Source organism: Neoarius graeffei, chromosome 14, assembly GCF_027579695.1.
Source record: "Neoarius graeffei isolate fNeoGra1 chromosome 14, fNeoGra1.pri, whole genome shotgun sequence".
NCBI classification, from domain to species: domain Eukaryota; kingdom Metazoa; phylum Chordata; class Actinopteri; order Siluriformes; family Ariidae; genus Neoarius; species Neoarius graeffei.
The window spans coordinates 48928935-48943589 of NC_083582.1; the positions used below are offsets into that span (position 1 = coordinate 48928935).

At 40.0% G+C, this 14655-nt stretch overlaps 1 protein-coding gene across 1 annotated transcript in view; it reads right to left on the minus strand.

The window, feature by feature from the left end:
• Positions 1-8233, minus strand: part of uts2r2 (urotensin-2 receptor 2) — a 47468-nt gene extending 39235 nt beyond the window's left edge. Inside the window, exons 1-2 of the mRNA XM_060939890.1 lie at positions 8102-8233; positions 6711-6922 (exon numbers count right to left, since the gene is read on the minus strand). Of these exons, the coding sequence (XP_060795873.1) occupies positions 6711-6922; positions 8102-8169 (280 nt within the window). The 5' untranslated portion in view covers positions 8170-8233. The remainder of the gene's footprint in view (positions 1-6710; positions 6923-8101) is intronic.
• Between the last annotated feature and the right edge of the window lie 6422 nt (positions 8234-14655).

The window sequence follows — 14655 nt, forward strand, 5'->3', positions numbered from 1 at the left end:
AAAAAGAAAGAGAAAGGGGGAAAAAAAAACTAGCAGAATAAAATAGAATAAAGTTAAAGTAAATTTAAAACATGCAGAGAAAGTAAAGATTATAAAAAATGTAAAAATATTAATTATTTAACAGAAAGCATCTGAAAACAGCTTGGTCTTTAACCTAGATTTGAAGCTGCCAACAGCAGGAGCATTTTTAATGTCCTCTGGCAATTGGTTCCATAGCTGTACTGCATAGTAGCTAAAAGCTGCTTCACCACACTTTGTTTTAACAACTGGTTTTAATAGTAAATTTTTCTGTTGCGATCTGGTAGATCTGATTGGGTTAGGCCGCTGCAACATATCAGAGAGGTAATTGGGCCCTGTACCAATGGGGTCTTCTGCTGTTAGAGCTCATCCACCTCAAGGTTTGGCGTTTTGTGCATACAGAGATGCTTTTCTGATCACCATGGTTATAAAGAGTGATTATACGAGTCATTATATCCTTCTGAACCATTCTGGCCATTCCCCTCTGAGCTCTCTTATCAACAAGGCATTTCCACCCACAGATCTGTCGTTCACTCATATCATTATACCTTAATTCATATCAGCACAGATTTTTCTGTTTACTATTATTATAGTGTAATCTTTATAGTGTATTCTTTAAATTACCATGCTCTCACATGTAGGGGTTAGGTAGCAATTAGGATGCAAGTCCTGTTCCTTTCCCCTGCCACATTTCATTTGTTTGTAATTAGTTATCTTTTTTTTTTTTGTATTCTGTGTAAAAGTGGTGAATTCAATTAACTAAACTAAGCTCAATGTTTTTTGTTTTATGCACCATTTTCTGTAAACCAGGGGTTCTCAACCTTTTCTACTTTAAGGCCCACCTATTCATACTTGTAACAAATCAGGGCCCGTTAAAAAAGAGCCCTAATTATTTTGCCTCATATATGCTATTAGAATATAACAATCTATTGTAGAAATATATTTCATGTAAATATATCTATTGTAGAAATATATTTAATGTTTAACAGATTGGAGTTTTCTTTAATCACCTCCACTATCTGTATAAACAGTTTCTTATCCTTCCTCATGAGGTGAAACCAAACTAGACTGTCTTAGAGGGGTTTTTTTTGTTGTTTTTTTTTTGTTTTTATTTCCCCTTACACAAGCTCAGCTATAGGGTTTGGATTTGGTGGAACCTTTGTTTGAAAAGAGAACAAATAGATGTGATCACTTAAACCAACTAAACCCTGAACACACCTCTTAAAGTAAATATGGAGGAAGTACGCACCTTCTAGAGAAGTGGCATTTAGTCTGTTATTGTTGAGCTTGTAGCTTATCAAATGCAGATTTGCTTATTATTATTAACACAGAATTCAACACTGTTGCGAAAATGTCTTGCTTCAAGCATACTTGTGCACTTCTACTTGTTCATATAAACGTGGGTTTTTGGGGGGGTTTTTTATTCTTGATTTATAACAACGGTCATAAAATTTACTCCTCTATAGCTGCTCTGAGAACTTGTATAACACATTTTTGCTCTTAGCTTTTGGCCAAGATTTTCATCTGTGTTAATATACAGTTAGGTCCATATATATTTGGACACTGACACAAATTTTGTTTTTTTACCTGTTTACTGAAACATTCAAGTTATAGTTATATAATGGACATAAAGTCCAGACTTTCAGCTTTCATTTGAGGGTATCCACATTAAAATTGGGTGAAGGGTTTAGGAGTCTCAGCTCTTTAACATGTGCCACCCTGTTTTTAAAGGGACCAAAAGTAATTGGACAATTGACTCAAAGGCCATTTCATGGGCACGTGTGGGAAATTCCTTCGTTATGTCACTCTCAATTAAGCAGATAAAAGGCCTGGAGTTGATTTGTGGTGCTTGCATTTGGAAGATTTTGCTGTGAAGAAAACATGCGGTCAAAGGAGCTCTCCATGCAGGTGAAACAAGCCATCCTTAAGCTGCGAAAAGAGAAAAAACCCATCCGAGAAATTGCTACAATATTAGGAGTGGCAAAATCTACAGTTTGGTACATCCTGAGAGAGAGAGAGAGAGAGAGAGAAGAGAGAGAAGAAGAGAAAAAGAAAGAAAGAAAGAAAGAAAGAAAGAAAGAAAGAAAGAAAGAAAGAAAGAAAGAAAGAAAGAAAGAAAGAAAGAAAGAAAGAAAGAAAGAAAGAAAGAAAGAAAGAAAGAAAGAAAGAAAGAAAGAAAGAAAGAAAGAAAGAAAGAAAGAAAGAAAGAAAGAAAGAAAGAAAGAAAGAAAGAAAGAAAGAAAGAAAGAAAGAAAGAAAGAAAGAAAGAAAGAAAGAAAGAAAGAAAGAAAGAAAGAAAGAAAGAAAGAAAGAAAGAAAGAAAGAAAGAAAGAAAGAAAGAAAGAAAGAAAGAAAGAAAGAAAGAAAGAAAGAAAGAAAGAAAGAAAGAAAGAAAGAAAGAAAGAAAGAAAGAAAGAAAGAAAGAAAGAAAGAAAGAAAGAAAGAAAGAAAGAAAGAAAGAACTGGTGAACTCATCAATGCAAAAAGACCTGGACGCCCACAGAAGTAGATGATCACAGAATAATTTCCATGGTGAAGAGAAACCCCTTCACAACAGCCAACCAAGTGAACAACACTCTCCAGGAGGCAGGCGTATCAATATCCAAATCTACCATAAAGAGAAGACTGCATGAAAGTAAATACAGAGGGTTCACTGCACGGTGCAAGCCACTCATAAGCCTCAACAATAAAAAGGCTAGATTGGACTTTGCTAAAAAACATCTAAAAAAGCCAGCACAGTTCTGGAAGAACATTCTTTGGACAGATGAAACCAAGCTCAACCTCTACCAGAATGATGGAAAGAAAAAAGTATGGCGAAGGCGTGGTACAGCTCATGATCCAAAGCATACCACATAATCTGTAAAACACGGTGGAGGCAGTGTGATGGCTTGGGCATGCATGGCTGCCAGTGGCACTGGGTCACTAGTGCTTATTGATGTGACACAGGACAGAAGCAGCCGGATGAATTCTGAGGTATTCAGAGACATACTGTGTGCTCAAATCCAGCCAAACTGATTGGTCGGCGTTTCATAATACAGATGGACAATGACCCAAAACATAAAGCCAAAGCAACCCAGGAGTTTATTAAAGCAAAGAAGAAGTGGAATATTCTTGAATGGCCAAGTCAGTCACCTGATCTCAACCCAATTGAGCATGCATTTCACTTGTTAAAGACTAAACTTCAGACAGAAAGGCCCACAAACAGACAGCAACTGAAAACCGCTGCAGTAAAGGCCTGGCAGAGCATTAAAAAGGAGGAAACACAGCGTCTGGTGATGTCCATGAGTTCAAGACTTCAGGCAGTCATTGCCAACAAAGGGTTTTCAACCAAGTATTAGAAATGAACATTTTATTTACAATTATTTAATTTGTCCAATTACTTTTGAGCCCCTGAAATGAAGGGATTGTGTTTAAAAATTGCTTTAGTTCCTCACATTTTTATGCAATCATTTTGTTCAACCCACTGAATTAAAGCTGAAAGTCTGAACTTCAACTGCATCTGAATTGTTTTGTTCAAAATTCATTGCGGTAATGTACAGAACCAAAATTAGAAAAATGTTGTCTCTGTCCAAACATTTATGGACCTAACTGTACTTTTAAGAATATAAGAATAATTCTGAGACATAGAGGATATTACACAGTGGCGCAAAGTTTATCTTCAAGTGGTGAATGTATATTTCACAAGTGAATGAAGTGAACGAGCATATATTTTTCAAGGTGAGAAGATAAACTTCATATCTTCGTGCCACCATGTAACGTTCTTTATATTATACGGACACGTGCACCAAAAAAAAAAAAAAAGGCAACTTAATCAATCAATTTTAATTTTGAACCAGTCCGCCATTTTGACAATGCACATCTAGTCAGCGGGAAAACACTGGGAGTGATGTAATCGGAGTGAAATATTGGGAATTATTATACACACAGGATGCTTTTTCGATGGAATAAATATATGTTATTTACCAGCTGGGAGGTCCGTATCGTGAAATACCATGACCGAGGTCTTGAAAGTACTGAGCGAGACCCTCTGGGCCGAGGTCAGTATTCAAGGCCGAGGTCACGGTATTTCACCATACGGACCGACCTTAAGCTGGTAAATAATTTCTTTTTTCTTTACCAAATTCTAACAGAAAACGAGAGCGCCTGAAAGGGAAAACCGAGCCGAGCCGTCATTTTGAATCCTCATTCACAGCTGTAATGCAAATTGATTCCTCCTCAGTATACAAGTGCACTTCCATGGCAGGAAACAAACAAACAAAAAACAAACAAACAAACAAACAAACAAACAAAAAAAAAACACAAAACTACATTTTGCCACCTATGTAGTCCTCTATTTATACAAAACTGAGTCATTCAGGATTCAGCTCGGTGTTAGCAAATTACAGGTTTTTAGCTTTCTCCTGAAATGTTTTCTTTTATTTCTTCTTCCTCAGGGTAGTAAAACTCGCTTTCACTGTGAACACTGTCGTTATCGCTATCCATGCTGTAAAATTAATGCTGTTCTCCTGAGAAATGCTGGCAAAAATTTATAAGATTTTTGATAATCTTATAAATAAAGCTTATAAAAAAAAGATAAATGTTGACAAAAAATGCTACCATGTTTGTTGTTGTGAACAAGCGAGTCTCCAGAGGTCCGTAACCAGGGTCAGTAACTGGGGTCGGTACCATAGGATACAGACCCGCTCGCCAGCCAATCAGAGCGCAGGATTTGGACCGCAAAAAAAAAAAACACATTTATTTTTTTCGCGGTGCGGTTTTCATCAAATCCTGCGCTCTGATTGGCTGGCAAGCGGGTCCGTATCCTATGGTACGGACCCCAGTTACTGACCCTGGTTACGGACCTCTGGAGACTCGCTCATTCACAACAACAAACATAGTAGCAATTTGTCAACATTTATCTCTTTTATAAGATTTATTTATAAGATTATCAAAAATCTTGTAAATTTTTGCCAGCATTTCTCAGGAGAATAGCATTAATTTTACATCATGGATAGTGAGAACAAAAGTGTTCACAGCGAAAGTGAGTTTTACTACCCTGAGGAAGAAAAAAATAAAAGAAAACATTTGGAGAAAGCTAAAAACCTGTAACTGTTGCTAACGCCAAGCAAAAACATGGCTGAATACTGAATGACTCAATTTTGTATAAATGGGGGACTACATAGGCGGCAAAATGTAGTTTTTTTCCTGCCATGGAAGTGCACTTGTATACTGAGGAGGAAGCAATTTGCATTACAGCCGTGAATGAGGATTCAAAATGGCGGCTCGCCTCAGCTCGGTTTTCCCTTTCAGGCGCTCTCGTTTTCTGTTAGAATTTGGTAAAGAAAAAAGTAAATATTATTTACCAGCTTAAGGTCGGTCCGTATGGTGAAATACTGTGACCTTGGCCTTGAATACTGACCTCGGCCCAGAGGGCCTCAGTCAGTACTTTCAAGACCTCGGTCACGGTATTTCACGATACGGACCTCCCAGCTGGTAAATAACATGTGTATTCTGTTCCCTTCTAGCAGGTTTCATTCTTTTGACTTGATAGCATGCAATACTGTTAGCATATCGCTTATCCTACATGTATTACATCACTCTACCCAATGGAGAATGAGCATTGAATATAGTTAATGATATTGCACGGTTGTCAAGACATGACATCACACGTCAGAGCGGATGCAAATGTTCAATGAGGAATTTTTCTGCTGCGCATGCGCAGAAGCATTTCTTTGTTCGCCGGGAAAGAGAAAGACACATTGAACACCCGAAAGGCTACCGAAACTTCATTAGATATTCTTCGTGCATATTTACAAGAGAAAAACATACCAACGGACATCAAAAAACTGGAAAAGAGACACATCGGAGATGTAAAAGCAGAGTCCTGGACCCTCTACTGCCGCTTTTCCACTACCAACGCGGCTGAGTTGGGCTGAGCCGTGCCGTGCTGAGTTGGGCTGAGTCGAGCTGAGTGGGGCTGTTGGAGTTGCATTTCGACTACAACTGCGCTGAACCGTGCTGGCTGGAAGTGGGTGGACACATTGGGTGGAGTTAGCGAAAGTGGGTGGACGTCACGTGATGTCGTTAGGCGGCGCAAACAGTGACATCAGTGACCTTTTAAGCGGTAGTCTCACGACCCGGATAGTAAACAATAAACATGGAGGACATGGAGTCGTCAGTGTTGCTGGTCTTGGTGCTGTGGCTTGTTGTCACCGAAAATGCCAACAGGTACTGGCAAGAGCGTATAGATGAGGCAAGGCACATAAGGCTTCAGAAATTCTCGTAATTCGTAATTCTTCTTCTTCCGGGTTTACAGATCCCAGCGTGCTCGCGGGGCGTGTGTGGGCATGTGAGGACACTCCTCCTCACCAATCAGTGCACAGGGGAGTGTCTCCTCACACCCCTAGCCCCACTCGGCTCGGTTTGGCTCGCTTCAGCCCCACTCCAAAACCGTGCGAGTTTTGGGTGCTAAGCAGGGCTGAAGCGAGCTGAGTCGTGCTGCTCTGAGGTAGTCGAAACGCGAGCCGTGTCGGGCTGAAGTGAGCTGAAAAAGGGTAGTGGAAAAGGGCCATACTTCCTAAGACTCTGATAAAATTTGATCAGATGTGTTAAAAAAAAGGACTTGAACTCAATTGTGCAATAAAGCAAATGTAAATAAATAAATAAATAAAATAAACTTGATGCATGTATTTAAAATAAACACGTCATAATACCTGGGAAGTGCTTGTATTTTCGATAATCTTCAGAGCACTGGACCTTGAACACTCTTGGCTGTGTGAGTATTTCCCCTCTGGAGACCATCGTGTCTGTGATGTCAGTAGTCCAGATTGACCAGAGCCAGGTCAGTAGTGCACAGGTGCCCAGGAGGGCCAGCAGGACAGCAGTGTATCCTCTGTATGATGAAGCCTGTCTCTGTGCAATCACCCTGTCCCAAAAACATACCACAATAGTCAAGTCAAGTCAACTTTGTCAAATATGCTATACATGCTCGACATACAGCACAGATGAAATTTCAGTCCTCTCTGACCCATGGTGCAAACAGGCAATGCAATAAATAAAAATAGAATAATTGAAAAAAAAACAATATAAACAGTATAAACACTCTAGATAGGAACTAGACATAGACTAAACACTCGGACAAACAATATAAACAGTATAAGTAAACAGTATAAACACTAGATAAAACAAGACAGACTAAACACTCAGACAATATAAACAGAGTAAACACTAGATAAGAACTACACACAGCCCTGCAAACACACAGTTGGGGCCCACATGGGCCTCATTTGGGCTAGGTGGGCTTCGAGTGGGCTTTGTTGTTGGGCCCCACATGGGCAATGGGTGGGCATTAAATGGGCTAAATTAAGCATGAGCAATAAGTGGGCTTTGTTGTTGGAGCCCACATGGGTAATAGGTGGGCAGTAGATTGGCTAAACTAGATGGGCTATAAGTGGGTTCCAGCAAGGCTCCAATTCAATTAAATTCAATTCAAAAACACAAAGAACTTTACGCTCATACCTACCAGTTGAGATCAGTGTTGCCAGATTGGGCGGTTTCAAGTGCATTTTGGCAGGTTTTGAACATATTTTGGACTGGAAAACGTCAGCAGTATCTGGCAACACTGGTTGAGATGTAATAAAATAATCTTTAAAAAAAACGCAAAATTAATTACAATTAAAAATAAAATTGATTAAATTTTAGAGCATAACAGATAAAGTTTGCTATAACCTAAAAGAAAACAACTGTTATGATTGGCTTTTGCTCTCTCTCACACTCTAACAGAGAACAAAAGCCAATCATAACAGTTCTTACAAGAGTGTGGGAGAGAAATAAAAGCCAATCAGTCCAATATACTTAGCTACTGATCACACATACACTCTCTCTCTCTCTCTCTCTCTCTCACACACACACACACACACACCTGTCAGAGAGCTGTAGAGCATTTAAAATCCTTGCAGTATTTAACAATTTGTTATACATATGACAGGCACCATGATGCACTGCACTAGTAGGATACCCAGTGTGCAGGCAGCCATTTAGAACTGAACCCAAACTGCACACAGGTGCAGCAGAGCAGATGGACTGAATGATGCAAATGTGTTACCTTTTAATTTTTTTCTCAATGTTACTCGTGTCTGCGGTTCTCACGTTGCCTCGGCGCTGCACTGCCATTGTAAACTTCTACTAATAAACTGATAACATGCTGAACACAGAGAGAAGTGAAGCTGGAGCCACTAACTCCAGTTCCTCTCTGTATCTTTTCAAAATAAAAGTCTCAGGCGGAACAGGAGAACCTGATCATTCAGCTTTATAAAGAAGAGAGTACACTACCGTTCAAAAGTTTGGGGTCACCCAGACAATTTTGTGTTTTCCATGAAAAGTCACACTTTTATTTACCACCATAAGTTGTAAAATGAATAGAAAATAGAGTCGAGACATTTTTCTGGCCATTTTGAGCATTTAATCGACCCCACAAATGTGATGCTCCAGAAACTCAATCTGCTCAAAGGAAGGTCAGTTTTATAGCTTCTCTAAAGAGCTCAACTGTTTTCAGCTGTGCTAACATGATTGTACAAGGGTTTTCTAATCATCCATTAGCCTTCTGAGGCAATGAGCAAACACATTGTACCATTAGAACACTGGAGTGAGAGTTGCTGGAAATGGGCCTCTATACACCTATGGAGATATTGCACCAAAAACCAGACATTTGCAGCTAGAATAGTCATTTACCACATTAGCAATGTATAGAGTGGATTTCTGATTAGTTTAAAGTGATCTTCATTGAAAAGAACAGTGCTTTTCTTTCAAAAATAAGGACATTTCAAAGTGACCCCAAACTTTTGAATGGTAGTGTAATCATTAAAGAATACACTATAAACCACAGTACTGCTCAGGTCTCCATCCTTATTGGTCAAGTGATGACAGAAGCTCTGAGATAGTGCCGGCTTTAATGTCATCATCATCATCTACAGCAGGGGTGTCGAACCTGATCCATAAAGGGCCGTGTGGCTGCAGGTTTTCATTCCAGCCATGCAGCAGCACCCTGATTTGGCTTATTCAATCAACTGACACACACACCCTTTAATCAAGGGTGGGTGTGGCTGCAAGTATTTGACTGTGTGAAGACAGTTCAGTTGATTGAATGAGCCAAGTCAGGTGTGCTGCTGCATGGCTGGAATGAAAACCTGCAGCCACAAAGCCCTTTATGGATCAGGTTTGACACCCCTGATCTACAGTAACAGATCTTTCACACTGAGCTCTAAATAAAGTCTGGAGAGCTCAGAGCCGGGGGCGGCACGGTGGTGTAGTGGTTAGCGCTGTCACCTCACAGCAAGAAGGTCCGGGTTCGAGCCCCGTGGCCGGCGAGGGCCTTTCTGTGTGGAGTTTGCATGTTCTCCCCGTGTCCGCGTGGGTTTCCTCCGAGTGCTCCGGTTTCCCCCACAGTCCAAAGACATGCAGGTTAGGTTAACTGGTGACTCTAAATTGAGCGTAGGTGTGAATGTGAGTGTGAATGGTTGTCTGTGTCTATGTGTCAGCCCTGTGATGACCTGGCGACTTGTCCAGGGTGTACCCCACCTTTCGCCCGTAGTCAGCTGGGATAGGCTCCAGCTTGCCTGCGACCCTGTAGAACAGGATAAAGCGGCTAGATGAGATGAGATGAGCTCAGAGCCCATTCCTTGCTGCAGAGGCTCGTCAGAGTGAAGCCATCTGGCCGCCATCTTACCACTCCCATCGCGTGTTCAACCATCGTATCCGATCAAATTTGCCCCAAGAAAAGTATCTCCTGGCTGTTTTCCTCCCTTTTCATTACCTCCTCTTATTTTCTCCACTTTACCCCCATTCTTTACATATCTTTACAGCGCTCCCCTTCACTGTTATTGTTTTTTCTTTTCCAGTTCAGTCTCCAATCATTTTTTTAACTGCTGTTTTACTACTATAATTAATTTTAGGTTGATTATTTCAGTTTTTTCTCTTATACAGTGTATCTTTGGCAGCATGGTGGTGTCGTGGTTCGAACTGTCGCCTCACAGCAAGAAGGTTCTGGGTTCGAACCCAGCAGCCGACGAGGTGTGGAGTTTGCATGTTCTCTCCGTGTCTGCGTGGGTAGGTTAATTGGTGGCTCTAAATTGACCACAAGTGTGAATGGTTGTTTGTGTCTCTATGTGTGTGTCAGCCCTGCGATGAGCTGGTGACTTGTCCAGGGTGTACCCTGCCTCTCACCCATGGTCAGCTGAGATAGGCTCCAGCTCGCCCCGCAACCCTGCACAGGATAAGCAGTTACAGACCGCTTATCCTGTGCAGGGATAAGCGCAAACAAACAGCTTATCTTTCTCTTTTGTATGTTTCTTCTTCCTTTCTATCTATTATACCAACACAAAGGCTGTAAAATGCTTCCTTTTTATTTAGGACAGTTGTTGATACAGGATTATTGTCTCATGTTATTTGCCATTTTCACTTCGTTCTCACAGTCATGTCTTAACAGTATTTATTGATCATATTGGTCACAAGCTGCATGAATATTGTGACCATGAATTCTCATCTCATCTCATCATCTCTAGCCGCTTTATCCTGTTCTACAGGGTCGCAGGCAAGCTGGAGCCTTCTGAGCCTTCTAGGTTAACTGGTGACTCTAAATTGACCGTAGGTGTGAATGTGAGTGTGAATGGTTGTCTGTGTCTATGTGTCAGCCCTGTGATGACCTGGCGACTTGTCCAGGGTGTACCCCGCCTTTCGCCCGTAGTCAGCTGGGATAGACTCCAGCTTGCCCGTGACCCTGCACAGGATAAGCGGTTACAGATGATAGATAGATGGATGGATGGATGGATGGATGGATGGACTATACACAAGAAAAAGATACACTGTATAAGAGAAAAACTGAAATAGTCTCCCTAAAATTAATTATAGGAGTAAAAGAGCTGTGCAAAAAATTATCAGAGACTAAACTGGAAAAGAAAAAAAACAATAACAGTGAAGGAAAGTGCTATAAAGAAATGTAAGGAATGGGGGTAAAGTTGAGAAAATGAGAGGAGGTAATGAAGGGGGGAAAGTCAGGAGATACTTTCCTTGGATCAAATTTGATCAGATGTGATGGTTACATCAGCCAAAGAGACGCCATGGGAGTGGTAAGATGGCGGTTAGCTGGCTTCACTCTGACGAGCCTATGAGCTCTCCACATTTTATATAGCAATCAGTTTATGGACAGGACACAGAAACTCATCTCAGCTTTCTGATATACTCAAGAAAATACATATGCGAAGTTCTCAGTAAGAAAAGGTGTGGAAAGCCACTTCTACCACCATAATAATGAGATACCTTTTTCATTTTTACTTTATCATAATTATATCTTTTCATAATAATGACTTCTTATAACAATGTGAGTCTGTCAATGTTTATCTCATAATTATGACTTTCTTATAATAATGAAATCTTGTCTCATAATATCTTAATATCTCAATTATTACTTGTGAGTTTCTCATAATTACAATTTAATCTCTTAATTATAAATTGCTATCTCATGTCTTACTATCTCAGTCATCACTCTCATAAATTAGTTTCTCATAATTACAACTTAGTATTTCAATTATTAGCTCACCCGGCCGGGCGGCACGGTGGTGTAGTGGTTAGCGCTGTCGCCTCACAGCAAGAAGGTCCGGGTTCGAGCCCCGTGGCCGGCGAGGGCCTTTCTGTGTGGAGTTTGCATGTTTTCCCCGTGTCCGCGTGGGTTTCCTCCGGGTGCTCCGGTTTCCCCCACAGTCCAAAGACATGCAGGTTAGGTTAACTGGTGACTCTAAATTGAGCGTAGGTGTGAATGTGAGTGTGGATGGTTGTCTGTGTCTATGTGTCAGCCCTGTGATGACCTGGCGACTTGTCCAGGGTGTACCCCGCCTTTCGCCCGTAGTCAGCTGGGATAGGCTCCAGCTTGCCTGCAACCCTGTAGAACAGGATAAAGCGGCTAGAGATAATGAGATGAGATGAGCTCACCCGGCCGACAGGCAATGAGTTTATGCCATCATGTCCATCGTCGTGCACATTTCACGAAAATCGCTTCTTCTCTCTCAATTCTTCACCGATTTTTTTTCTTTTTGGCAGGAAGGTGGGTCTGCCAGGGATGCATATGGCTTCTACCCAAATTTGCACAATTGCAATTAATAATGAAGATATGGAGTAATTAAGCTCTAACGAGCAGTTTCCACACAAATCGCTTCTTCTCCCTCCGTTCTTCACCGATTTTGATTCTTTCTGCCATGAAGGTAGGGGTACCTCGGGTGCATATGACTTCTACCCAAATTGACTTAATTATAATTATTAATGAAGTTATGGACTAATTAAGCCTTAATGAGCAGTTCAACAAAAATTGCTTCTTCCTCTCAGTTTTGGATTCTTTCTGGTAAATACTGTAGGTAGGTATTCCTGGGATGTATATAGCTTGCAACATGTATTGTGCAAGGTGGCCCACTTTAGATCATTCCTTCTGGACTAGAGGGGGCCGGAGTGAGCTACACCATCATTGACAGTCTCATTACAAGTTCTCATAAAAATGACTTTCTATCTTACGAGATCCTATCTCAATGTTTAAGTCATAATTATGACGTCCTCTCATAAGTTCAGTTCAGGGGTGGGTTTCCCAAAAGCCTCTTAACGCTAAGAGCGTCTTAACTAGGAGAGAGTGTTCATTGTGCTGCTTGTTCTATCATTTAAGGATTATCTCTGTGTTGTGATGCTTTTGGGAAACTCAGGCCAGTTCAGTTTTATTGGTCATATGCATGTTAACAAAGGGTCAACTTACAATGAAATGCATTGGACGAGATAAGAACCAGAAACAAGTCTCTCAGCATTGGAGCCCTACAAGGGTTTAACAGAATAGCAATAAAAAAAAAAAAGATTCAAAGTCATATATATATATATATATATATATATATATATATATATAGTGAAAATAGAAATAATTAAGAAATGTGCATGCATTGTCTCAGGGGGTAGTGCACCAGTATTGCACATAGGAAAAAGTGACGCGTGCGAGTACTAATAATTGCACATTGTTGAAGACAAGTACTGACCGTGTAAACAGAGTTTTGTGATGTGTTGGTAAACGTGTTGGCGATGTATCAGTAGAGTCTTGAGATATGTTGGTGATATGTAAACAATCTTGTGATACGTTGATAAACACGTGATGTGATATAGTAAAGAGTAGAAGTGAAAGTGCAGGCGATCCAGTACAGTCTGGAATGATTAAGTGTTAGAGTTAAGAACTCTGATGGCCTGATGATAAACTATTCCCAAGTCTGGTAGTCCGTGCAGCCATGCTTCTGTCTCACCTCCCAGACGGTAACAATGAAATCTTCTTATAATGTCTTTGTATCTCAATTATAACTCCATAAATGACGTTCTTATGATTACAACTTAGTATCTCAATTATGACTCAAAATACGAGTTTCTCATAATTACAACTTACTATCTCAATTATTACAAGTTCTCATAATGACTTACTATCTCATAATGAGATATTAAGTCTTAATACTTGAGAATCTTTTCATTATTATGAAATAGCCTAGTAAATCTTTATCATGTCATAATTATGAGATCATGATACTATACAACATTTTTTTTTTTCCCAGCTGGTGGAAATGGGCTTCCATAAACAGGCTTTTTGATTCCTTCACATTTATGGAAGGAATATTTAGTGGCAGTGCTTTATAACAAAGTTAAAGCCATAAAGAGGACTTTTTTTTTTTTTTAACACTTTCTGGTTTTTTAGTAAGTTGCTTTTTTTTGGTTTTGATTTATTGCCTTCAAGAGACAAAAAGGAGAAGAGGACATGAGTGCTTATAGATGCTGTTCCATATGACAACGGGAACGGACATGTTTCATGGTCGTCACAGATACAATGCAATTTGGTAATAAATAAAATGTAATCATTGACAAATTGCTGTTGAAGTATAAAAGGAATAAATCACTTCAGGATATACCGTTATTGAAAATTAGCTTCAGCGTGGTAGAAGACCACATTACACCATCTGTCAGTTATTTTGCGACAACAGAAACCTCGGCGTGTCGTCCTCCTACTTGGTTTGTTGGGGGGGGAAAAAAAAAGTGAACATTAGTTTTGACAAATTATGCTTTATCTGGTAAATATTAAGGGTCACATCACTTAAAATAAAGTATGTCACTTCTATGGTGATAATTGACCAAATCATGTTAATTTTGCATTCAATAAGCTTCAAATTATATGGACGAGGAAGGATGGGAGAAATAGTTCAGGTTATGGACACATTATTGTGTTACACATTCATTTTCCTTTTAAAAAAATGCTAAGAAAATAGTCGGTACCGTTATCAATTTTTTAATGTCAGGACTGATGATTAATTCATGAGCTCTATGGGAAAAGGACACAAATGTTATAACTTGGCTCAGTAAGGAGTCATTAGTTTTCATTTTCACTCCAGGCTTCAGGAGATTGGACTTTCCCCATCCAGAAAATGTCAATGAGTTGGAAGAAAGATGTTATCAAACTCCTCTGCTGGACTACTACACCCACTAGCAATGACCACTCTCTACTCAAACTGGACTGTGTCAAACAATGAAGAACAGAGACATTCATTTGCTAAAATTTATGCCGTTTTCAGGCACACAGAGCAAGGTCAATCGCTACACAAAAGA